This window comes from Psammomys obesus, unplaced genomic scaffold (assembly GCF_907164565.1).
Source record: "Psammomys obesus unplaced genomic scaffold, mPsaObe1.curated_primary_1811, whole genome shotgun sequence".
Lineage (NCBI taxonomy): Eukaryota > Metazoa > Chordata > Mammalia > Rodentia > Muridae > Psammomys > Psammomys obesus.
The window spans coordinates 20,397,660-20,425,225 of record NW_026596095.1 but is presented as its reverse complement, the minus strand read 5'-3'; the positions used below and the strand labels follow the sequence as shown (position 1 = coordinate 20,425,225).

The 27,566-nt window shown below is 41.0% G+C and overlaps 1 protein-coding gene across 1 annotated transcript in view; it reads left to right on the top strand.

Annotated features, from left to right (window-relative positions):
* The window catches only part of Arhgef38 (Rho guanine nucleotide exchange factor 38), a 127,440-nt gene that overhangs the window by 53,234 nt on the left and 46,640 nt on the right, over window positions 1–27,566 (top strand). Inside the window, exons 3-4 of the mRNA XM_055628332.1 lie at window positions 8,450–8,573; window positions 26,214–26,361. Of these exons, the coding sequence (XP_055484307.1) occupies window positions 8,450–8,573; window positions 26,214–26,361 (272 nt within the window). The remainder of the gene's footprint in view (window positions 1–8,449; window positions 8,574–26,213; window positions 26,362–27,566) is intronic.

Genomic DNA, 27,566 nt, shown 5'->3' with positions numbered 1-27,566 from the left:
GAGATGGCGGCCAATCATTTGACTGTCCTTAATTGCCCTAAGTTAAGATGGTCGTAAAACCATGTGTTTTCCCTTAGTGGAGATGGCAGCGAAGCCAGGGTTCCACCCTCCTTATCCCCAAACCAACATGGTGGCTAGCCACGTGCACAGTGAGACCAGGTGCTTGCTCATGTGACGGCCGTCCCAGCCGGGTTCAAAGCTCTCTGTGTGGGCATGGCATGGCTGATTGGAAGTCTCCTCTGCAAGCCAGCCTCTAGTGGAAATTTAAAACCTCACCCGTGGGGCCCAAGGTGGTGGTGCAATTTAAAGCCATCCCTCTGTGTGCACAGGGTCTCCAGTAATTGCTTACATAGAAGCAGGCTGTATCTGAAGTGGAGCGTGAGAGTTCTAGTTTCCCCAAGCCGATTTTGTATGCTGTGCCCTTGTGCTCAGTGCTCGGAGCATCTGGCAGGAGTCTAAGCAGCTGTGAGCAGCAGGACAGCTGTGCAGTTGAGAGAAAGTAAAGGTTTCCAGGCAAAGGTGGTTGTTAGGGATAGGTAAAGCAGAAAACAAAATCTGTTGCAGGCATTCATGGTCCGATTAAAGGGGTCCTGGCATGACCAGACCAGGTGCTACCAGGAGAGTCCTTCCTGGCCAAAAGCACCAATGTCCTAAATACTAACAGCCTCCCCTTGGGGGATACAGCTTTGCCAGGCCACAGAGGAAGACAATGCAACCAGTTCTTATGATAACTGGTAGGCCTCAGATAGAAGGGGAGGAGGTCCTCCCCTATCAGTGGACTAGAGAGGGACATAGGGGGAGAAGTGGAAGAGTGGGTAGGATTGGGAGGAGATGAGACAGGGGGCCACAGCCAGGATACAAATTGAATAAATTGTAATAAATGATAATTTAAAAAAGAAAAAAAAAGTCATTCTCTTCTTGGCTGGAAAATCAAAATCATTTGGGACATAATGCTGAGAAAAATGAGTCAGATGCAAAAAGACCGTTTCTCCATGTTCTCTCTATCCATGGACATTGCATGTAAAATTAGAAGATGGAAGGTTGAGAGCAAGGTTCATAGGAGGAGAGATAATGGGTACCCATAAGCAATCAGAACTAATACATTCTAGTTTCCGAGAAACAGCAGTGGGGAGGGGGCTGAGTTCACAGTAATGTATTATATATTTTATGAGTAACCAGAAGAGAGTAGCCTGAAGTCTCCAAACAGATGTAATAAGAGATGGCGAGGTTATGCCCTGGTCTGATTTGTACGTATTCTTTGCATATATCTCAGTACCCAAAGTGTGAGGAAGTGTAATCATTACCTGTTAATCAGAATTTTATTTTTAGCTTTTAAGGACCTAGAATTATTAACTAGCCCAATTTGACTTAGACACACTATATGAATGTATTACATTGTTGCATCATTCTATAAGTTACACAACTAAAATAATATTTGAAGAACTGGTAAAGGTACGAGAAGAAAAAAAAGAGACTAATTCTAACAAATAAAAATAAAATTTTCCTTGAAAGACATAAGTTTGGCTGAGACTTAAAATTACATTAGTCCCATTTGGTTATGAGATTAAAATAAAATTCAAACTAGATTAAGTAAGCACAGCTAGTGGGGTTATATGGGAAGATGTCTTACTTTGGCAAGCACAGATCCAGGAGCTAACATGATGTTTCTGGTGTAGCTTTCCTCTCCACTTATCCTCTGCCACATCAATGTTCTACAAAAAGATAACTGCAAAAAACAGACAGTTCCATATTATCCGTTCATGATAGCAAAACACCATAAACAGTGGCTCACGTAAGAGAACTTTGTTTCTCACACTCTACTAGTTTGTAGGTCCAGAATTAAGGTACTGGTAGATTCAATGTCTGGTGATGAAGCCCTTCCTAGACAGCTTTCTTGTAACTTTAACTCTACATGGCAAAAAATACAAGGAACGTCCCCTAGGTCGCTTTTATAAAGTTACTATTCCTACTCGTGGGAGCCTCACCCCAATGACTGAACAATCTCACAAGGGCCTTGTACCAGTTACTTTTTATTGCTGTGCTGAAACTCCATGACCATGGAGGTGGGTGGGTACAGAGCTGGGGGAGGATCTGGGAGGAGTTGGAGAAAAGGAAAGATTATGGTAAAAAAAAAATATTATATAAAATTCACAAAATAAAAATAAAGCATAAAACACTCAGGAGGCAGAGGCAGGTGGATGTCTGTGAGTTCAGGGCCAGCCTGGTCTACAAAGTGAGTCCGGGACAGCCAAAGCAATACAGAGAAAGCCTGTCTTGAAAACAAACAAAAAACATAAAAAATTAAAAATTCACTTAAGCTAGAGTTTATCATGTTGAGATTTCAAAGCAAACCACAATAAAACATCATGACCAGATGTGATTTACAAAGAAAGAATTTATTTTGGCTTAAGGTTCCAGAAGGAGGGTCCATAATCACGGGGAGTAAGAAACTAAGATATTATGTCTTCAACCCACAAACAGAAAGCAGAGAGAGAAAGAGAACAAGGGTGAGGCAATAAGCCTGCTGTCCTACTGATGAGCTGCCTCCAGCACAGCTCTGCCTCCTAAGCATCCCATGGCTTCCTTCTAAGCATTCCATAACCTCCTCTAACAGCATCACCAATTGGAGACCAAGTGCTCAAATTCCTGAGTGTTTCTTATTCAAACTGCTGCAGACCACCTCTGAATCCAATTACTTCGAATGCATGATTTCAACATATGAATTGGGCAGGGGGAAATTGTAAACATTCAGACTGTAGCACACATGCCTAGTGATACCCTGATCAACTGGCTAACACACCCACCACAGCAAAAGAAGGGGTTAATCGAATAATTCCAACAGATTCAGGTAGAGTTCAGGGTCTATGGTTCTTGCTGCTCTTGGTCAATGCAAAAGAAAATCCAGAGAGATAGACAAAACACCTAGACAAATATAATCCTCACCAGATCTGACTTAAGTGGATAGCATGTTATGTTACGACAAAGCAGTTTTTGAGTAAATGAGAAAGCATAGACCATGATGTAAATGCAGAAGAATCAAGGAATGAATCGTCAGGTTTCTGTGAGGTACGAAGTGATTCTATGTATATATGTCTGTATGTGTATGTGTGTGTGTATATGATGGATCATACATATAAGCACAAGTTCAGTATTTTAAATTTTTACTTTTAAATTGAAAAACAATCTAAATTTATGGTTAGAAACATGATATCTTCATATATGCTTACACTGTGAAATGGCTACATTACCTCAACAATGTATCTTTTGTGTGTGATAAGAACACTGAAAATGCGGTGCTTTCAGCCATTTTAGGTGTATATCATGATATATATGACAAACAATGGATCTCTTGGACTTGCTCCTTCTAAGTAAAACTTTATGACAAGTAACTCCAGAAGGCTAACCACCCCCTCTCTATACTCTTAGGTTCGACATTGTTACACTTTCTAAGTAAACCATGTGGCATCTGTGCTGTGACTAATTTGTTTCAGTTAACATAATGTCCACGTTCATCCACATTGTCACAAATGGCAGAGTTCATTATCTGTCTTAAGGCCGAGTAGTATACCACCGGGCAAATACATACCATAATTTCTTCTCCATTTTTTAATCGGATAGACAAGTAGGTTGTTTGCATTTCTTAGTTACTGTGGGCGATACAGGGAACATGACATTGCAGCGCTTCATGTGGCATTCTGTTTTCAGTGCCCTTGGATAGAATTTAGAAGTGAGGTCCTCGATCGTATGACACCCCCGTACAGTTCTCCATAGTGGATAAATTAATTTGCACCCCCAACAGTGTATAGGGTTTCCTTCCCTCCACATCTTCACCAATGCTGGGGACTTTTACTCTTCCAACAATACCTATCCTAACATATATAACGGATAGGCCATAGGGATTTTTTTTCTGCCTTTTTGCAATGATTTGTTATGTTGAACATTTTTAGAAATACCTCTGGGATGCTAGAATTGTTTTTTTCCTTTGGAGAAGTGTCTAGTCTTTTGTCCATTTTTAACTAAGGTGGTTCTACTTTTGAGCCTTTGATCTATTTTGAGTTGATGTTTGCAAAGTGATGAGTCAGTTTTCTTAGCACATCAATGAGATTGTTCCTTTACCATTGTTTGTTGAAATCGATTGCCCGTAAGCGTGAGGCCTGTTTCTGAGCTTCTGTTTCATTAGAATATGAGTCTAGTTCTGTGTCTGTGCTACACTGGTATGTTTACTAAAATTTAACGGTATATTTAAAAATCACTGAAAAGTCTAACATATTAATAAGAACCTGAAGGTTAACAGAGATAGATGGAAAGACAGAAAGTATTTCTGGGATAGAAAAATACCATCCTTAAAATGTCCATGGAACACAAAGCAATATTTAGCAAAACTCAAATACTCTCAGAAGTAAAAAAAAAAAAAAAAAAAAAAAAAAACAACGCTAAACTTTTTATGAAACTATTAAATACCACAAAGTGTAGTAGCCAAAGTGTCCTTGGACAAAACAGAGCAAATAGAGTCATCACCCTGCCTGGTTTTAAAGCCTAGTAATGGTTTGACTGCGGTGGGGACGTTCTATTTGAGTGTATCCCATCGTGAACACGTCTGCAAAACAACACATTAAATTGTCAGCATAAACAATGACCTTTAATTTTTATGTTTCGTAAATCTGAATTATTATTTATTGATTTTGTCTTAGAATAGCAGTTACTTAAACTTTTTCAAAAGTAAAATTTAATCCGTGTAAAGTAGAGTTTGATTTTTAAGCTCTTAGAATATTGCCTGTTTTGAGCAAATGATTAATAAATATATGTGGCTGTTTCCATGAATTTATAACCGTAATCGTAAAACCATCTATCATTTTTAAAAGCCGATTTGGACCAGATGTTTGTTTGTTCCTTGGCACAGCCATGCCTGGATGTGAATCCATTTTATGATTCAGACTCCCCAAGGGCCCGTGGTGATAGGATTGAAACCAGGCCAATTGATGTTTTAATCCTTTCTGTCCTTCAGGAAGAAATGGAATTAAAAACTAAGTTTCTGTTGTTCCAAATTTGTTGCACTGAGCTAAGATTATAGATAGAATGTAGTATTAGGCTTTTGCTAATGGATTTATAATCTAAATTAGATATACAGGATAGTGACCTTGGCAGATAAAGGTAGAAGTGACAACTTGGTGAAAAGTCAACAGAACTGAAGAAGTTCAGAGATGGTGACGTACTCATGAGTGGCATTTGCTTGTCTTCATGGGGCTGTAGGACTGCGAGGGAGCAGTGCTGGAGCTGTCTTAATCTCCATGTACAACTTCACATATGGCACCTTGTTTTACTCTGAAGATGGCTCTCACTTCAGAGAGAAGATGGAGGGGTAGATGAAAGAAAAAATAAAATAAAAGCACTTCAAACTACCAAGCACAAGACTGCACAGTACAATAAAATAACATGTGCACAGCATGTGAATTCCATCTAAACACTATGTTACAAAGCAGGTAAATGAGGAAATTAAAGTGTCACACCTCACAAAGATATTTTTCAAAGAAATGACAACCAGTACCTTTTATTTCCACCTGCCGTAGTAGGCAAATCTTTAAGATAAGTACTGTAATAGGTCAATATGGTTTTGGCTGGTTGATAATAATTTACTAAATAACAATTTCATACTTGTTAACTGACAGAAGATCCCATAGCTGTTATGTGCTTCCACATGGTTTGGATAACATTAGAGATATTTCATAACATAGAAAACAGAAGCCACAGCTGTTCCTAGATTCCACGTGAAAGAGCCACAGAAATCCTTTCCTCCTGAGTGAATGCTTCTTGGAGACCCTGGGTTAAAAATAAATAAATAAAGCACTTATAAGTCAGTATTGATTGCAATTGCAAGTAGTTATCAGTGAAGAGGTGCAGATAATTTCTGCAACATTTTTTTCAGTGCCAGAAACCAAATCCAGGGCTTCACACACACAGATGTTAGCACTTTATCACTTAACTGTACCCCCAGTCCTAATAAACTCAGAATACAGGAAAGTAGTTGGAAAAGCAGGGTGTCGTGGCACATCTTTAATACCAACACTCGGGAGGCAGCGGCGAGAAGATCTCTGTGAGTTCAAGGACACCCTGGTCTACAGAGTGAGTTCTAGGACAGCTACGGCTATATATAAAGAGACCCTGTCTCAAAACAAAACAAAAATAGTTAGAGAAAAGTTCTCTAATTTTAGAAGGAAATCAGAAACTGAATTTGAGGACAAGTGACTCTTCAGGATAGTGCTCATGACATAAAAATGAGATTTTCCAGGGCTGGTTAGAAGAAACGTGCTATGCAAGCATAAGAAATAACGGGGCACGGTCATGGTGTCCGACAAAGGTGCAGTGTGAAGTCATTCTTCCAACTTCAGAGAGCGAACGTGCTTACCAAAGTAACACACGTGTACAACACGGAGAACATACTGCTGAGCTCCAAAAAGAACAGCATGAAGACCAACACACTGTTTTCTTCCTCCTCGTTCTAATAGAATTTGATGACAAAATTTTCAGCCTTCACCTGGAGAATCTCATCAGCACTCTCTTTCCATCCCTCCCTGCCTCCCTTCCTCCCTCCCTCCATCTTCTTTCCCCATCCTCTGTGTGTGTGTGTGTGTGTGTGTGCATGTGAGTGTGTGTGTGTGTGTGTGTGTGTGTGTGCTTTGCATACTGTGCAGGTGTGAATGGAAGTCAGTGGTAGAAGGTGGAGGTAGGTGTCTTCCTTGATGACTATTTTTTTTGAGACAAACTCTATAACACAGCTGTTCTCAGAGTGTTGGTTACGACACCTTTTAGGGGTCCAAAGACCCTTTCACGAGGGCTACCTCAAACCATCAGAAAATAGATATTTCTATTATGATTCATAACAGTGGCAAAATTAGAGTTATGAAGTAGCAACAAAAATAATTTTGTGGTTGGGGGTCACCGCAGCATGATGAACTGTACTAAAGGGTCACAGCATTAGGAAGGTTGAGAGCCCCTGCTGAAGTCCAACCTGGAGCTCATGGATCCTATCAAGTTAGATTGGCTGGTCACTGAGCCCCAGGGATTCTCCTGTCTTTGCCACATTGGAGCTGGAATGACAAGCATATATTATCACCCTTGCTCTTTAAGCTGATTTATGAAAACACAGGTCAGCAGGTTTGCAGAGCAGGTGCTCTGTCCACTGAGCCATCACCTGGGGCCCAGGCATAGCTCTTGCCCAAGTCCATTGTTACAGACCTTCCTTTACTTATTGGCCCTCTTCCCTGACCCGGACGTAGGTGTTACTCTTGTCTGATTTTGACGGCCTTTTTCAACAACTCTGCTGGTTACCTTTGGAGCTCCTCCAAGGCAAGCTCACTGATCATCCTTTGCCTCAATCACAATAAATCATGGATAGATGACACCAAGTCTTGTTTTTTGTTGTATACTAGACTCAGCAGGTCCTACATCAATGTAGCTGTACCCTGAATAAACATAGTTTGATTATAAAAGATTAAATATGTTTTAAAACTAAGACCAAATCAGAGTGCACTTCTCCCCACCACTCAGAGAGTTGGCTATCACTTTCTCTACACTAATCACTCCCAACCATCTCTCTTCTGTTGCATTTCGGAGGGCCTAGAAGGTACTCAGGAAATAGTTGATGAAAGATGAATAAATCATATTTTATGTGAAATGTATGTAGTGTACAAGAATGATCACGCTGGTTTTTGAGAATATGCCTGAAATGATAACATACAACAAATCCTTAATCAGAACATTAAATTTACAGAAAAACCAAGAAGTTGCCCAGCACATTTATTTGCCATCACTTTTAGAACATCTGTTGTTTAAAACAGCTTTAAAATAGTTATTTGAAAAAAAAAATGACATGGCCTGATTTGTGCTGTGAAAGCAGAACAGTATTCTATTTTTAATTTTCTGTGTAATGTGTATGTTAGAACACACTATTCAGGTAACCACAGAGGCCAGAAGAAGGAAATAGGTCCCCTGGAGCTGGAGTTACAGGAAGTTATGAGCAGTCTGATGTGGGTGCTTGGATTTGAACTCAGGTCTTTTGGAAGAACAGCAGGTGTTCTTAACCACTGAGCCATCTCTTCAGCCCAACAGCAAAATATTCTAAATTTAGTGGTACATGTCTGCATAGAAGGCAGTTCATAAAAATACCATTAGGTCTAAATCTTCTCATTGCGGTTTGAATTGAGAGATACACTTAAGTCAAACGTTTTTGTTGTTGTTTAAGACAGAGCTGTAACACCCATCGCCATGTCCATGATGAAAACCAATACATTTGTGTAACACATTTACAGCTAGAAATCCTAGATGAGCGTGTTCACAGGGGCGGGGGTGGCACGGGCCCCAGGGAAAGTCCTCCCTGTTTAGCAGGAGGGAGCACAGTGCACACAGTGGTTGTCTTCTCGTCAGCTGGTGCTCGCTGTTTCCGCCTTTTCAGATTGACCGGCTGGACGTGGAGGCCCTGTTTACCAACATTGAATCTGTGCATCAGATATCAGCCAAGCTACTGTCCTTGTTGGAAGAGGCCACAACAGACGTGGAACCGGCCGTGCAAGTAATCGGTATGTTTATTCTCTTCCGAGTTCTACAATACAACAGGAAACGGCGTTTTAATAACCCCCTGGTACTTTGGTTTTATGTTCCTGACTCACAAAGCTTCCCAGGAGATATACAAATGCTGATTCCATCTCCAAACTCATTGTAATTACACAAACCCTACATTTATCTCCAAATGGGTTTATCGCCATTTGCTGAGGTCCCTCAGTAGCATGGAGCACAAACAGAATTTGCTTTTTCTCTACTTTCCAGATGGTCTTTCATTTGGTTTTATGGCCAGTTCTTCCTTGGTCCTTAAAGAATTAAATATTTTAGTAGCTATTCTGATTTCGGTCACTGGATTTTTTTTTTTTGTCTTAAATCTATGGATTGACTGATTTTTAAATTGTCAATATTTTGAATGAGAAGTCTCTGATCTCTGAAGAACTAAGACATCTGTATTGTCCGTGTTTCCTACTCTACTCTTACATAGCCGTGTGTCTATATATGTATATGTTTTTTACTCTGACAAGGTTTTTTAAAATGACTACAGAGACTACGATATGAAGATTATTCTGCCTAAATTCTATTGTCTTCATGTCTTGAGCATTGCACATAACTCCTTGAAGGAGGTTTCTATATCTACATGTAGTGCTGTGTAGTCTAAGAATTATTTTAAAAAATGATACCTTTGCAATTATATATGTTTACCACATGTTATAAAAATATTGTAACAACTGAGGAGCTATAGGGTGAGGATGAAAGATTGCTTATATACTCCTCCAAACCCACTGTCTCTCCCGCCAGTGACCATTGCTGTTAATCTTTATGGAACATCTCTGTAGGCACTCCCACACAGTGCCCACACACACGTGCATGCACACACACACACACACACACACACACACACACACACACACTTTCTATCTTTATTGAATCCTCTTTCTTTTAGTGGACATTAGAGCTACAGAAAGGAACAAAATTGTACTTACTTACTATCCATAGCAGGTCGAAAATTTAGACAGCAAGCTAATCTTATGGAAAGGTGAATGATGAAAGGATTGGGTCGGGCTTAAGTTGCATCTTTCCTGTGAGTCAACATCCGCAATAAACTGTGACAGTGTTTTCTTTCTTCATAAGAGTGAATGCGTTTTCACTTTAGTAGCACTGCTAGTCATTATCCATATATCCCATGGAAGGTTATGACTAGCAGCATGCTTAATGAGGAAGATGGTATGTGTCACTGTTGGGCAGAGTGGAATGGGAAGATCATCTCTGACCTGCCAGAGCTCACTGTAAAATGTATGTTGATACAACATCAGAGTGCTTTTATGCTACTGCAAACCATCAATGAGAACATTTCGGATAGGGATCAAGGAAGGACTACAAGATATTGTGAAGGTTTGAAGACATTACTAATATTTTGATAAGTGCAGTCCAAGTTGGGCAAGTATGGCCTAGGTTGAGCAAAAGAACATTCTTTGGAATGTTCTTTCCATTTAGTGTTAACAGAGAACAGCAGGTGTGTTTAGAATATGGTAAGTGATTAAGCTGGTGTGAAGGATCATGTAGAGGAGGAGTGGGGAATACATCTGGAGGTACAGAATAAGGACAGACGATACTGAAAACAAAATTGAAATTCATGGTAATTCAATCTCCAATGGCATCTCTTTCATGTTAAGCTGGGAGAGGCCTGGCCCTTTTGAAATGCCACATGCAGGGCACTGGCTGAAACAATGAGGACACAGGGAGCAGCTACAAGTGGCCCTTCGCTGTTCTGGTGGCCCTGGGAGGTATATTTGATGCTGCCGGCCCTTCCATCATCACTGGGCGCAGCAATTAGTTGTGTCCTGGCCTATGCTGAGTGGCACACACTATGATCTATGAGAAGCATGAGGCCAACAGGATGTCAGTCAGTGGACTTGGTGGATGTCGAGGGACTTGCATATTAGATGTAAGAGCAACGTGGGTGGGCAAACGAGGCAGGCAGCTTCGCTTGGGGTCTTCTGCAAGTTCCCACAGCAAGAGGCAGGCCGCTTGCTATGGCTCTATATCCACCTCCCCTGTTGGCACTCGGCTATGATTGCTCTGTTTTGCCATAAGCCCTTCAGAAATAAAGGCTTTGTGCGCTCATATAATCTAAGTATTGGTTTTCCACTTCTCAAGAAAGTTGATGGGGAAGATATGAAAATCAGAATTCTTATTACATATGATAGGGACCTTAGTGTTGCCATCACCAACCCCAAACCAACAAGGAGACAGAGATCTGCTGAAGAAGCAGCAGCATTCATGTCGGAAAACATTAGTCATTGTTTTAAAAAGATTGCTCAAAACAGGTGATGGGACACAGACACACATAGCTGCTTCCAGGGTGTTTATGAGCCGCTCCAAACAGCAGGATTGTTCGCCTGCATCAGATGACAGTTGGCCTCCATTAATTTCACTGAACCTTATTTACAAGGTGCCCTTAATCTATAAAACAGAAAAGCAATGGCTATTAACGAGGTGACACCATTAATAGAGGTTTTGCCGTACAATGATGGTTGTATCTGTCAGTTGACAAAGCCAATGGAATGCCAGTTCACTCTAGTAATGGTTCAATTTTTATATCAAAATTGCAGGACTGGAAACTAATTTGGGGCATATATTATTCAAAATTGATTGTCTGATCTCATTGTAAATGTTACTGTCACCAAGAATTAAAAATTCAGTATTGTAGGGTCTGAAGGGAGGGCTTAGTGGCTAAGAACACATATTGCTCTTGCAGCTGACTTAAGTTCCACCCCTGTTCAGGGGCTCACAACCACCGTAACTTCAACTTCAGGGAGCCCAGCACACTATTCTGGCCTCTGTGGGAACCTACACCCATGTGCGCGCGCACGCGCACGCGCACACACACACACACACACACACACACATCTTCAGAAGTATGATACTGTGAATGCGTGGGACAATATGAATACACATAGGTAAAGCAAAGGATCACAGAAAAACAATATTTTACTAAAATGAAATCAATCGTGGTATATTTGGAGACTGAAGCTGGTATTTTATACCTGTAAAAACTGGTCAAGACGTACACAGACTTTTCTATACATAAAAATGGCGTGCATGCGACAAGAGACAGTTAATATAAATTTGCTGTTGAACTATCAAATTATCTTACCCACGGCAGTCAACGCCTTCTTTGTTAGTGCTCACTACTCAGAATTTAGAAATGCCAATGTGCCCACAGGGCTGTGGAGAGGCCTATGGGATGGCATTACAGTGTCTTCAGGAGCACGAGAGGGTTCTAGTTAAGCTATTTAGTAAACAACCATTAACTTCAGATTTTTATGTTTATAGGTTGCAATCATAGATAACAGATTATAAACAAGAAGACATTGGAATTTCTCCTTACCAAACAAAGAATAAGCTCAAACATTAAGCAATAAGAGCTCATGTCATATACAATATTTTTTAAATTCCCAAATTGAACTTTCATGTGTTTGGCTTGAGGAAAGAAGCTTTTGGTGGAGCACTTCTAACTTATTTTATTTTATTTCATCTCATTTCATTTTTTTGAGACTGTGTCTCACTCTATAGCCCAGGCTGCCCTGGAAGTCATGATCCTCCTGACTCAACTCCTGAGTGCTGGGAGCATGGTCAGGGACCACCATGCTTGGCTTGATACTCTTCTTTAACATGATAAAATTATATTTTGTAGGATTTTACAGTTACATTTTTAAAAATATTAAAAATCATAAATAGAAATAAATTGGTAGCTTTTCTTACTCATAAAAAGAAAGGATACAAACAAAAGCAAAACGACAGGAATTCTGAAAGTGTCTCAGCTCAAATAAATACACCTTTTCAATACTGATATGTATAATCAGAATTTTAATGTCTTCCGTTTATCTGAATCTTTTGGGCTTATTCATTGTATTTACGGGTTATTTCAAAACATGGCTCACAAACTTGACAAGCTTGGTCTGAGATGGCTCCGTAGGCTTGCACACTAGCAGCACAAGCGTAAGCTGGGGCACAGAGCTGGGAATCCCCCGTTCCCAGGTAAAAAGCTGGGCACACGCTATGCTGTGTGCTGAACAGCAGAGACAGGGTTGCTGAGGCTTGCTGGCTGGCAGTCTAGCTGAAAAGTAGGCAGTAGCAGACTCAGTGAAAGGCTCTATCTCAGAAGAATAAGGCAGAGCGAAGAGAGGACACCAATGTCCTCTTCTCACCTCCACCTGCACACGGCCAGGCTCACACATCTATATACACGCTTCTAAACGTGCATACACTGGACACACACAAACACGCTTAATTAATTCATTCATTAATGCATACAAACACGAAGCTAGTACTGAGTTATAACTAGTATGGCAAAATGAATAGCTACAAACATATTGATATGAATGGGACTAAGAACAGCTCTCCAGAAGTTAAGGACACCACAAGAAAACCTGTGGAATCAAGTACCCTGAGGCCATATGGGCTCACAGAGACTGAACCGCCAAACACAGAGCATAAATAGGATGGAATAGGCCCTCTGCATGTATGCAACAGTTGTACAGCTCAGTCTTCGTGTGGGTCTCCTAACAGCAGGAGCAGGGGCTCTTTGACTCTGTTGCCGGCCTTTGGATGCCTTTCCCCTAACTGGGCTGCCTTGACTTGCCACAATAGCGGAAGTTGCTCCTCGTCCTCCTACTGCAGCTTGATATGCCAAGGGGGGTTGATATCCATGGGAGACCTCTTCTTTTTTGTGGAAAAAGGGAGAACAAGAGGGTAGGGTGGAGGGGAAGGGAGAGGGAGGGATTGGGAGCAGAAGAGGGCGGGGAACCTGCAATGGGAATGTAGAGTTAATTAATTAAAAAAAAGTTCTCCAGTAGATTTTACTTTATAAGACAGATGTAGAGGAAAATAAAAAAAAAATCACTAGTAGGCAATCATCATAATAATTGTTTCATATAGAATCTACTAATAAATATTAGATGTAATATACTAGATGAAAGTTAGAGAACACAGATTTCAAAGTCTCAAACATTATCCACAAGCAATGTCAGATATCAAAAAGAAAACATGGTAACCTTATAGTACGAAACCTAGTTTAACCAACTGATCAAGGTCAAGAACATCTGGAACTATCAGCCTCATATCACAAACCTTGTGCATTATGACCAATACAGCATCAAACATATATGTGCTATTTTGCCTCCAAAGTATATAGACACATCCAATCAGAAAAAAGCATTCAACATACCAAAAAAAATAATAATAAGGAACATTTGGTTATAGAAACAGGTCTGCTTCCTTTTACTGACAATTATGGTGTGGGTATTTGCTATATTAACATAGTAAAGCTGTGTGGTGTGCAAAATGCTGGAAACTTGTGTTGCCTCTATTTTCCTTTATGAGTATAAAATCAGTTCAAGTTTCAAAGTTAGAAACAACTTATACTTCTCAGAGAACATTCAACTAAAGATGCTTATACTTTCAAATTTACTAGTCATGAATTATAACTGGGAAAGATTGATTATAAAAACAGTTTTAGAAAACTAAGACAATAAAGGCTATATTTTTAAGATTTATTTATTATGTATATGTATACAATATTCTGTCTGCATGTATACCTACATGCCAGAAGAGAGCACCAGATCTCACTATAGGTAGTTGTGAGCCACCATGTGGTTGCTGGGAATTGAACTCATGAGCTCTGGAAGAGCAGTCAGTGCTCTCAACCTCTGAGCCATCTCTGCAGCCCCTAAAGGCTATAATTTTATTTTCTTTTTTCTTTTTATTAATTACAGTTATTCACTTTGTATCTCCCATGTAGCTCCTTCCCTCCTCCCCTCCCAATTCCATGCTCCCTCCCCCTTCTCTACTCATGTCCCTCCCCAAGTTCACTGATGGGGGAGGTCCTCTTCCCCTTCCTTCTTATCCTAGTCTATCAGGTCTCATCAGGAGTGGCTGCATTGTCTTCTTCTGTGGCCTGGTAAGGCTGCTCCTCACTCAGGAGGTGAACAAAGAGCAGACCAATCAGTTCATGTTAGAGACGGTCCCTTTTCCCATTACTATGGAACCCACTTGGACACTGAACTGCCATGAGCTACATCTGTGCAGGGGTTCTAGGTTATCTCCATGAATGGTCTTTTGTTGGAGTATCAGTCTCAGAAAAGACCCCTGTGCCCAGATTTTTTGGTTTTGTTGCTCTCCTTTTGGAGTTCCTGTCCTCTCCAGGACATTTGCCATGTTTGTAGCAGCTTTATTTGTAATAGCCAGAAGCTGGAAACATACCCCTCAGTCTAGGAATGGAAACAGAAATTGTGCTACATCTACACAATGGAATATTACTCAGCAATAAAAAACAAGGAAATCATGAAATTTTCAGGCAAATGGTGGGAACTGGAAAAGATCATCCTGAGTGAGGTATCCCAGAAGCAGAAAGACACACAGGGTATATACTTACTCATAAGTGGACATATTATAATTAGACATATTATATAGGATCAACATACTAAAATCTGTACACCTAAGGAAGCTAATCAGGAAGGAGGACTGGCTAAGATGCTCAATCCCCATTCAGAAAGGCAAAGGGGTTGGACATCAGAAGAGGGAGAAAAGAAGGAATTGGACAGGAGCCTACCACAGAGGGTCTCTGAAAGGCTCTACCCTGCAGGGTATCAGAGCAGATGCTGAGACTTATAGCGAAACTTTGGGCAGAGTGCAGGGAATCTTATGAAAGAAGGAGGAGATAGTAAGGCTATAATTTTAAAAGCATCGGCTAAAGCTTTGGTTTCTGAGCTGACTCTAATAAACGGAGGTGGCAAAGTGATATTTCATAACTGCATAATGAATCTACTCTGTGATCATAAAGAGAGAAGTCCAAACTACCGAGCCATTCCTAGAAATATAGAAATGGCCTTCGAGTGCAGTTCTCCTCAGCCAGATGCCAGACACTGTTGACCCAACTGACTGCAAACATGTGGTAAGTCTGTCAGCCCCACAGGGAGACCAAGCCATCCTGATGAAACCCTGCCCAACCATCAACCCTAGCAAACAGTTGCTCTCAGTCTTTTAAGTTTGGGGACGATGGCTTTGCATAACAATAGTAAACTCATACAGAATCACAGAAGAAAAATATTTCAATTCAAATGCTGAGGAAAACTTGATTTGAATTGTAGCTTTTGGATTTGGACTTGACTGATTTAGAAGGGTTGCAATTGCCTGCATGCCAAACAAAACAAACAACAACAACAAAAAACCAATCTTTATGAGAAAAAGGTAAAGGCCCCATATCAGGACAGTGTGGGAAATTTCATTAGTATTCCAGTGTGACTTAGACACAGTGCCAGGAGGCCTCCAGGATCCTCATGGTACATCCATCAGGTCAGAGCTCAAGGGCAGTTCCCACTCCTAAATCTTCTACCACTTAGATTTCATAACATAAATTGATTGGGTGAGATGTTTCCAAAATCATGTTACCACAAAATGAAAAGCACAGGTGTCCCACCCCTGTGTCTTCAGACAGCAAGAACGAGAGTTTGTGGCTCACAGCTGTAGTGCCAGATTCACTAGATACCTCGACAAATGAGGAGGAGAAATGGACTCAACAAACCTTGGCATTTGGATGATGTCCAAGTTTATAAATAGATGCACATGCTTACAGATCTGAGAGTTTTGAGGGAACTATCTGGATTCCAGTACAAAAATAGAAAGTAAATTTAAAAATCTATACTGGATCTAGATAGGAAAGGTGTTTTAAAATTTCTACAGAGGGATGTATGAGCTTTGGTTCTTGTTTACATTTAAATAGAATGTATTCTATGAAACAGAAAGCAAATAAAATAAAGATGGTACAGAATTTAGGGGATAATAACGTCTTTTAATATCAGGTTGAATTGGATTCTGTCTCTTCCCTTAGCTAGGTCTTATGCAAGTTATGAAACCTCATTGAAGTGCAGCTTCGTATCTGGAAATTAAAGGCAGCGGCACATACCTCATATGAGTTTTATGAGGGTTTAATAAAATCAAGTGTAAAGAATATACAGGGCTTACTCTTAATACACATGATGTAGCTGAACTGCTATTATCCTAGCCATGTTAATTGTGCACATCTATTTATAAAGTTTGGTTTCTTCTATGTAACAATTGAGTATAATGCAAATTCTTTTTGAAAGTTTTAGTCATGTTTTACAAACATAAGATTTGGATTATCCCTCCAGATAGCTATGCATCTTTTTAATTCATATGCACAATGATACATTTTATTTTAAGAGAAGAGGTTTAGCTTATCATATGTCACTTCTATGGCAGAGTGAGTGGTAATTTCAGAAGCTGGTTTCCCAAGAACTGCTCTCAATGAACCACGGCTTTCAGCTTTCACACTGCCAAGTAGCCTACACCCACATTGACTCTGACTCACACAAGCAATGGAAATGACACTGTGTCAGTAACAGGGCTAAGGTCCAAGAATGTAGACCGATGTCTACTTTTGTAATGATGCCAATTAAGAGGACCGTCTCCCTTGATGGAAAGATGTTGTGGGGAAACATGGAGGGGGTAGAGGAAATGGCTCAGCCATCACAGGATTCCAGCAAAGCCACATGCCCACATTTCTGTCAAGGGATTAGACTTGTGAATGGGACATCTTGACAATCACTGTCCAGTGATGTCCTTCCACAACTGCATTCCCAGAGAGCATGAAGTCAAAGAACCACTCTGCTGAGCCCAGTGAGCACACCAAACGATAACTGGAATTCAAAATGGTTGTTTTAATCCAATATGCTTCGGAACAATAGTTTGTTAGATAGCATTAGAGAACCACCTACTGACCGTGTTGTCTTAGATATGCTTGCATGTTGTGATGCTTCAAAATATGTTAAAGAAGGCTGTCAAGAATATGCTGTAGTCCGCTTTACACGCTCACCTCATGCACAGTATAGAGAGAAAAGGACTGGAAGAAGCTTGTGAACAGGAAACTATACTTTCTTGTATGCTTTTTCCTGAGGGTGAGTTTATACTAAGAGGAAGATAGAGTTTAGAGTTTCCCGTATCTGAGGTTCATAGGTTAGCCTCTGTTGTTCTAAAGTAGTTCTGCATTTTTGTAAAGCTTTGTCTCTTGCAACACATAAGAATTTGTCTCTGAGCAGTAAAAGACTCCTTTGTTAGATGAAGTGTTGCTGAGAACTCATGCCATGGTGCCCTGTAGGAAATGCTTCAGGGTGGGTCATTGAGTTTTCCAAGAGGAAGAGGGAGGGAAAGTAAAGAGGGGGAGGGAGGGAAATATATGTATATTTATATGTATGTATGTATGTATATGGTCTATGTGTGTGTGTGTGTATATATATACACACACACACACACACACACACATATATATATATATATATATATATATATATATATATATATATATATATTTCCCAGCCAGCAGCTTACTGGAGTATACATAGCCAGTGTTGGGAGAGATCCAGATGAAGAGTTGAAAAAAAAATCATGATTTCTCACACATAAGCAGTGACAGGAAAGCTGTCAGTTCCAGAAAAAAAAAAATAACTGTGAAAATCCTGGGTATTCTTGGTCAAGGATTTAAAAGTCCACACAGAAAAGCAAGACTTTTGAGGGACATGTTGCTAGGCTGAAGTATTGGGGTTGAGCTCCCAGTCTAACAAGTGAGGTCAGAAGAGGTTTGGGGTGTGCTAGGATTTATTTCTTGGGGGGTAGGGGAGAGTCCTAGGAGTCTAGTCTCAGAGAAGAGTGAGTTCAGGCGGCTGACTGGAGTAACAGCTGCGCTATGACAGGAGCACTAGGAGGTGGAAGGCTGACTTGAGCGAACTCGTAACAAGTCAGACATGGCACAGGATGTACAAGGGAACAACCTCTGAATGCCAGCAGCAGCTGCAGCAGCAGTGTCTGTGCACCCCTGAGCACATCTGTCCTCCAGGAGGCTAACTGCTGCTGAGCACAGCGGGACGAATCCTGGAGGCACACTAAGCTCAGGAACAGCACAGCTTTGGAGGGGACAGATTATGGCTTTAACTGTGACCGCATCACTACAGCTCAGGCTGGGGGAAGACCCCTTGGATTGACGATGATTGCATTTACTTGTTTCTGGGTAGAAAACTAACCAGTAGACTGAGCTAAAATGGACTCATTTTTCTTCCATAACAAGAGTTTCCTATCACTGTAATCTGAGATCTGTATGGCTCTTCACAGCGTCTTTTTGTTTGTTTGTTTGTTTGTTTGTTTTTGTTTTTGTTTTTGTTTTTTCCTGCAAACTCTACAACTTGCAGATTTGAAATTATGGCTCCAGGATAGCTGTTCCAGTTTCAGCCACCACTTCCTGTAAGATGTAGAAAAGGTGCTTCCTTGTGAAGTCCTTTTCGCTTTGAGGGGAGTATTTTACACATGGTTTTATTTCACAACACGCATGCAAACATGCTTATGAAGGCGGGCTTTGCCGCTCATAGCCACCAGAAACTTGAGGAACACCAGACCTATATTTTCAACTGGGTGCATTGTCAATCCAAATTCTATGAATTTGGCAGAAGAGCTCAGAAGAACAGATTCACAACTAGCAATAGCTGCTGCATTCATTTGTTCATATTTTAAATGGAGATGGCAAGACCTCCACAGCAGATGAACACAGGATCTAAGGTACACTCCTCCCTCTCAATGCAAGCCCCATTAGAAGAGCTTTTTTTTGTCTACTGAGTGACTGGTATGTCCCCAAGGGCTGAGAGTACAAGTACTTACTGATGCATGAAATATAGAGATAAAACAGTTAAGTTGTACCTAAGTCAGCCTGCAGTTTTGGCCAGTGTTATGGTTAGAGGCTGGTACGTATGATAGAACAGTAGCAGGTACTCTCAAAAGAGGTATTTGCTAAGGTGAGATATGGGAGAATTATGGGCTGATCTAAGAATGGGGCCATCCTCTGTACTATTGACCCTGGGCAGGGAAAGGCTGCTGAGCCTTCATTCAGCCAGCCGACTGTAAGCTTTCTCAGAGAACCAGCCTGGTCTCAGTATGTCAGCTGCGGGGATTCCCGTCCTGGCACTGACATATGCAGAAAGCAAACAGGCTTCCCGTCAGGACCACAAGTTACCACAAAATCCATAGCTGCGTTCTTGAGTGTCAGAGCGGGACTAACAAGCATGCACCCCGTTGTTGAGAAAAAAACGGGTAAGAGTTTGATTTGCCCACATTACACTACAAACTCTAGAAACATGCTGAAAGAAACCCAGGCCAGACTTCCTTCCATTCTGTTTCCTGTCCGTCTCCACTCCCCATGAATGCACCCCAGTTTGTCTTGCTCAGCGGCAAGGCCACCTCCATTGGTGGGGAATCCTGGGGCGATGCCAGGTCAACTGCAGGAAGGCTCTTCTTTGAGAGCCCAGCCGGACTGCACACACAGTTTCCCACAGCTTTGGACGTGGTGAGGTCACAGACAGGACACACCTCCTGTCTCCTTTTTCCCTGTTTTCCTCCTCATGGTCAAGTTTCCATCACTGGTCTCAGTTCCACACACATCTTTGACTCCTAAAATTACTGACCTGAAAATGGGGTCCTTTCCCACCAGGGCTTTAGAATTAAAAGCCAAATGGCTACATTTTTCTGAACATCTCTCACAATATTGCTTTTGAAAAGCTTTTGCTAAAATATTTTGAAATCAGGAGAGAATTATCATAAGTCCCAGGCTATCACCTGAAGTAATAGCTCCAGACAAGAAAAAACACTGAAGTGTTACTTTATTTTAAGGATTTATATAAGTTTTCAGCCTTCTCTCCTGAAAACATTGTTTTTCTTTAAATACTGTAATAAAACTGATACTCAAGGTCTACATCTATTTTAATCCTATGGGAGTACATCCCACTCGTGACCTGAATTTGAATTGAATTGCACATTCTGACCGGGTCCCCTGGATACCCTCAGCAGTCTCCAGTGAGGCTAAAGCAAAGGACTGTGGCTTCCTTAAGTAGCATCCAATCTTCCAACTTCTCACTTTTCCCCATCACTCTCCAGTCTTAAAGAACAGATACATCCAGGGGAAAGGGGAGAGGTGACGATGGCTGGCTAACCCAGTTTCTTCAGTCCAAACAGCTGGGCTCCTGCCCAAAGGTACATAACCAGGCTACAGGAAGCACACCTTGGATCTTCTGCATGCTACAGACAAGGTGTTGGGCATGATATGTCTAAGCTTTGCCACCCAGGAAAATGGCATCTAGAAGCCTATAGCATCACACCCAGACCTCTAATCTTCCTTTCAAACAGTGGCCACATATGTTCATGTCTTGGGAGCCATCCTAGTCCCTTCTCTGTATTCTGAATATTCTGTCTTGACAAACAAGTTTACCTAAAACCACAAAAAAACTTTGAGAGATAACTCGGACCTTTAATTTTTTTCTCTAAAAGTAATTTAGTGGTAATTCATGCATGGAATGTACTCACTTGTAAGTGGGTTATTAGCCGTATAATACAGGATAACTACAATCCACAGACCTAAAGAAGCTAAATAACAAGGAGGGCCCTAGGGAGGATGCTTAAATCTCATTCAGGAGGGCAAATAGAATAAACACTGGAAGCAGTTGAAGAGAGGAAACAAGATGGGAGCCTACCACAGATGTCCTCTAAATGACTCTAGCCAACAGAATATTGAAGCAGATGCTAAGACTCACAGCCTAACTTCGAGCGGAAGCAAGGAGTCCTAGGAAAGAGTCAGGGAATAGAAGGACCCAGAGCATACAGGAGATCCATAAGAAGAACAACAGAGCCAACACATCTTGGCCCATGGGGACCTGTAGAGACTGAGGTACCAACCAAGGACCATGCATGAAGAGGACCTAGACCCCCTGCTCAAAAGTAGTCAATAGGCAGTTCAGTTTCCATGTAGGTTTCCTAGTAAGGGGAGCACAGACTGTCTCTAGCATTGACTCTGTTGCCTATTTGATCACTTCCCTCTGGTTGGGGGTGGAGTGAGTATTGTCAGGCCACAAAGGAAGAGGATGCAAGCAGTCCTAATGAGACTTGACAAGCTGGGATCAGATGGTAGGGGAGGAGGGCTCCTCCTTTGTGAGAAATAGCAGAGGGGAAGAGGAGGTAAGAGGGAGAGAGGACGAGACCAGGAGGAGATGAAGGAGGGTCCTACCATTGGGATGTAAAGGGAATAAATTATAAAAAAATTATATTAAATTTTTAAAAATGATAAAAAAGAAAAAAAAAACACTTTTTATATATATGTAAAGATACTTTTACCAAAAATGTATTGAGACATATGCTTCATAACAGCTATTGCAATTCAATTTTTAAACTATAGTCCAAACCTATCAGGGGCTTGTCTTTGTAGAAGACTTTTTCTCTCTCACTCATCAGCCAATTAACTGCTTAAAGCTCTTCTTCTAGGGGCGGGGCCAGGACTCTAATTTTTTGTTTGGTTTTGGTTTTGGTTTTGGTTTTTAAAGACAGGTTCTCTCTCTTTCTCTCTCTCTCTCTCTCTCTCTCTCTCTCTCTCTCTCTCTGTGAGTGTGTGTGTGTGTGTGCCCTTGGCTATCCTGGACTCTCTTTGTAGACGAGGCTGGCCTCGAACTCACAGAGATCTGTCTGCCTCTGCTTCACCGAGTGCTGGGATTACAAGTGTGCACCACCATGCCTGGCTCAGACTTTTAATTTTTAACTAAAATTCTTTTAAAATGTCATCAGCTGGTTTTTAGAATTGAACTTGTAATTTTTTTGCTTATACACAATTCACTTTCTACTTTAAACTTTTCATAAGTAACAGTGTCACATTTCACACATTTCATGAACAAAATCTTATGAGTAAGTATTTCTCCTAAAATATTTCCTTCAGAAGAAGAAAAGAAATGTAGCGTATTAGCTAGAGTTCAGCTCATCTGGAAGAAAGAGAGAAAGAAAAGAAAAAACAAACCTGTGTGGCATAAGAAGACATGCTTATTTCTCTGTGATAGAAAAGCCTGGGTGCCTACGTCCTCAAGTCGGTGGCTCAAGACGGCTTTGCTTCACCTTCAGGTTTTTTGCATCACAGAGAAATAAGCACATGTTCTTATACCAAAAGTATCTGGAGCAACCAAACCTTCTATTGCTTTAGAAAAAAAAAAAAAGTGGAATGCAGCTAGATGAGAGGAGGAGACGACAGCACCACAACCCCAAATCTGAATCTTTTCTCTCCTAGGCCATGCAGAGAGGCTGTCTGTACCCCAATCTTTAAGCTTGTGTATTCACTTACAGCTCCCTACAGCCTGACTATGTCCCTTCTGTGCTGCCCAACTCTAGCATTGCACTTTCACATGGCACGGTGAGTGCAAACTTCTCTCTCGCCCTTGCTGGCTCATATAAACCGTTTGAATGAAAGGTTGGTTCTTCGTGTCCCCAATACAAGCTAAAGCGCTTGGTAAAAAACAGTCAATCCAATACAGCGCTTGGTACAAAAAAGAAAAAGAAAAGAAAAAGAAAAGAAAGGTGAGCTCAAAAGAATAGGCATATTCGTTCCCTTCTGAGCCACTTTTTTAAAATTCAAAGCCTAGGGCAAGTAGCTTCCTTGAATATCATGGCTTTACCTGAAGTTCGCATACTGACAGAGGAAATTTAGAATGATACAGATTCCACACCACACACTGTGGCCCTGTCTTATGGGGAGGCATGGGCTAATAAAAGAAGAGAAGAGGTGAATCAACAAGAACATAAAAGCAGAACCCAGGCACATTTACATCAGTGAGGAACAAATGATGTGCCGGACAGAGACTGTTTGAGAAGTTGCTTTTAAAGGCATTTAAAACACAGTTGTTTTTTTGTTCGTTTGTTTGTTTTGATTTGATTGAAGGATAGTTGCTTTCAGGGGAATGTCAGGAAAGGAAGAAAGAAAGAAGGAAAGAAAGAAAGAAAGAAAGAAAGAAAGAAAGAAAGAAAGAAAGAAAGAAAGAGAAAAACAAATGTCAGTTGTAGAATTTTTAAAAAGAAGATGGTAATTTTGTTTTATAAGATTCTGGTGCCTTTGTGTCTCGCAGCCAGAGTGAAATTACCCTTCCCTGGTCTTGGTTCAGTCCGTTCTCCACTCCTAATCACCCTCCCAGAACACATACATTAGACTGAGCAGTTGTCCTTCACCACTGAAGAAATGCAGCTGAGACTTACGTTACCGTGGAAACAGAATCACTTCTGGCCGAAAGACACCTCACTTCATCAGCACTATTATGAAGCAGAATGGGCTGGGAGGGAAATCAAATATTCTGCCCACCAATGTTATAGCTGGCCCCTGGGTGAATAAATGACTTTCAATTAGAGTACTTAAATATATTTTAACTTCAATAATTACTATTAGAGCCCCAACAGAATTTTGCTCAGAGAATTTCTTTTTAAGGCTTTTTGCTATTAAGAGGAGACTTAGAAATTCTGGGACTCTTCTGTGAAAGAACAAGGGGATCTGCAGGTGATGGTTTACTCACATGAAAGTGAGCACGATCTTTGTGTCTTAATCTTCTGATTTGATCACATGTATTTTGTCAGGCTGTCCTTTATTCCTCCCTTTTTATCTCCACTCGTCATGAATATACATACTTGTAACATCATCTTGTGTGGGGATGGGTCGGCTCTGATACAGGGGGCCTCTCTCCAAGCCTGCCACTGGCATCACTTCTAAGGCTTAGGTCTGTCCCAGTCGTCTCATTTCTACCCAGTTGTGCTACTTGGAGTCTCCCTTCCTAATCAACCTTTAACTCACTTGCTTTCCTGTCTTATTTTCTAATGTTAACTGTTTTTTTTCCGTGTGTACTGTGGTTTTAAAGGGCAGATCTTCAGGACTTATGTTAGGAGAAAGATCAACCCATTAAATCCCAGAAACAGAAAGAATCCCTCATCCCTTCAGCTGTAAAGATGTGCAATTCACTGGCTTAATTCCAGGTGAATTGCAAGTCTCTCTCTCTCTCTCTCTCTCTTATCTAGCTATAAGTAGATTAAAAAAATCCATATAAGGAGGAGGAAACAAAAGTCTTTTATTTGTTGGATACAGCTATAAATGAGTGGGATACTTAAGAAGTATCCCAAACAATTCAAAGGTACATAGATGCAGAAAATTAAAACAATGGAATTACTCCTGAAGTCACTACACAAGCCCTGGTTTCTGAACCTGACTTTAGCAGTCTTCGCACCTCAGCCAGAGTTCACAGCAGAGCTCCAGTGTGTGAGGACTGAAATTCAAGAACACCATGTGGCCTGTAAGCCTGGCTTTGTCCCCTCCTGGCAGGACTTGAGAAAAGCCATTTATCTGCTTTCAATTCTGATTTATTCATTCCTAATTCTTACGGATAAACAGCCTCTTATCTCTTCATGCATGTAGAGGAAGAAGCAGTTCTATGTATAAGACATGTTTAAAATGCTCAAGACCATCCTGTTTCTGTTGGAAGACTGACTTCCTCCTATCCTGCGTAGAGCAGGTCTACATCACTGCCAACCAGCGCAGCCCTTGCAGTCAGTTCTGCTTCCAAATTATTCCCAATGCTTTTTGCAATGCTCTTGAGAACAGGTCCTGTCCCGTGCTTCCTGTGCATTGCCCTGAACGTCGAATGCTTATGCTTGGTTTTAAGTGCTGGAGTGAGTGATTAAATCAGACTTTCATCAGGCATCTACGAGGCCCACTACTTACATTTCTGATTTTACCACGATATCAAAGACGTCTGGGCTGAATGTCTGGACACAATTGGTCCAAGCTGTTTCATGAAGAGACTCTCCCAGCATTGCTTCACAATATTATACCATCGAACTTTACAAGGAATAATGAACCCCCTTTCTTGTTATTATGTAGGGAGAAATGCTCTATGTGTTTTAATTAGTTTTACAAGTTATTTTTGTGTTTATGTCACACGTGGACAAGTGGCCACAAAGGCTAGAAGGGGGTGCGAGATCCCCTGACCTGGAGTTAGAGGTAGTTGTTAGCCACTTGCTATGGGGGTTGGTAACCAAATTTGGATTCCCTGGGAGAACAGTGAGCACTCTTAACTGTTGAACCATTTCTCCACCTACTCCCCTATTCTTTTTTTTTTTTTAATCTAAATTCTACTGTTCACCTTCCAGAAATACTTAGGAAATGTTGTTAGTAGACTAAATATCAATAAAACCACATACCTTGTATCTGGCTTCATTTTCTGTAGTTTTGATAAATCAACAAAAACTTCTTTTTCCATTTTGAGCATTTATTATGTCTGCACCCTTCCCTGGGTTTTGCACACTACCTCTCTTAATTATAATTATAATTATCTCTATGAAATTGAATCTCTTATAGCTGGTAATTTATAGATGAGGAAATGGTCAGAGAATTAAAATCATTTTCTCAAGTCTCAAAGCCCTTTGGCAGCACAGCTTGATTTAAACATAGGCAGACCACTCTAACCCAGCCTGCTCTTAACTGTGGTTCCGCACAGCAAACTCTTCATCATTTACTTTATAAAAGGAAGAAAAGAAGAAAGGGGATGGGTAGAGGCACAGAGAGAAGGAGGAGAAGAGAGGGAGGAAGAAAGAAAAGAGGGAACTATCCACTCAGTGTCGAGTTGTCTTTCCAGACAATCTGGGCATCAGGTGAGACACACTTAACTTGTCACAATAGTTAGCACTGAGTAGCAGCACATGAAATATCACTTTGGTCTGATGCCGTCATTCTGTCTTTGTTTTGCATTGCTCAGGAGAGGTATTCTTGCAGATTAAAGGACCACTGGAAGATATTTATAAAATCTATTGCTATCACCACGATGAAGCGCACAGTGTGCTGGAGTCCTATGAAAAGGAAGAAGAGCTGAAGCAACATTTGAGCCACTGTATCCAGTCCTTAAAGTAAGGCCTTTTCAGACAGCGATTTCCATCCACTCTGGTTGCTTAGCAGGAGCCGTTTGAAACGGACAGAGATGAAAGGTCACATACAGCCAACATTTTACAGGGCTGGCTCAGAAGGCTGCTTTGTGAAAAGTCAATGTGCTACAAGCCCAGATCAATTTTTGTTCCTTCTCGAGAGGATGACTAAAAATAACACAGGAGACAAAGATTCAAGGCCTATGGAGATGGGGGAAACATGAGATATTGTCAAACAGTAATAATAAAATAAGATATGAACAGTAGGCTGCTATTCATGCATTCTCAAGGGCTTGTGGGTAGTAAGTTGGTTACAATAGTGGAACTCCTGAATGGCCCTTCTTGTTGCCCCAGCTCATTCTGAGGAGATTGTGAGGACAATTAAGGCCCCACTGAAGTTAGCTTCAAGGCAAGTGGACACCCTGCCTTCCTCAACCGTAATATGTGAGGAGGTGGAAATGATATTCTATGATCTACCTTATTTTTTTCCTAAAATAAATATCTATTCACTATAAAAATCTGCACCTATAAGTCTGAATGAGAGTTTTTAAAACTCTCTTTATTCCCCAATCAATTAATAATCACAAATATCATCTTTTGTAATTAGGAGAGTATGAGCCATGTTTGCTCTGACATTTTAGATGAAACTGGCATCCTATGACATGTATTGCTTTCTAGCGCACGAGAGTGAGCAAAACTCACTCTCGTTTTGCTCATCTTGTCAGGTTTTGCTGTGAGCATCCGCTCTTCAGGGGCTGTGTACTGTCACTCTTAGGGACTGCATGCTGTCAAATGGGCACTGTATACAGGGCTGCATCCGGTCAGGGATTAACCAGCGGAAAGGAGCTGAGGTGTGCAGGAGAAGTGCACCAGTGTGAAACTCTAGTACACCTTGGGGGAGGGGGAGTCCTACTGTGTGGGAGGAGGGGGAACCCTACTTTGATATGAAAATTTGTAGCATTGTAACACCGTCGAGGCACAGTTTGGAGACTAAATGAGGCTACACTATGGAAGACTTTAGAAGTGAAAGTGAATTTGATTTGGTTCCCATGGCAAAAGGAAGGAAGGAAGGAAGGAAGGAAGGAAGGAAGGAAGGAAGGAAGGAAGGAAGGAAGGAAGGAAGGAAGGAAGGAAGGAGAGAGAAAAGAAAGAAAGAAAGAAAGAAAGAAAGAAAGAAAGAAAGAAAGAAA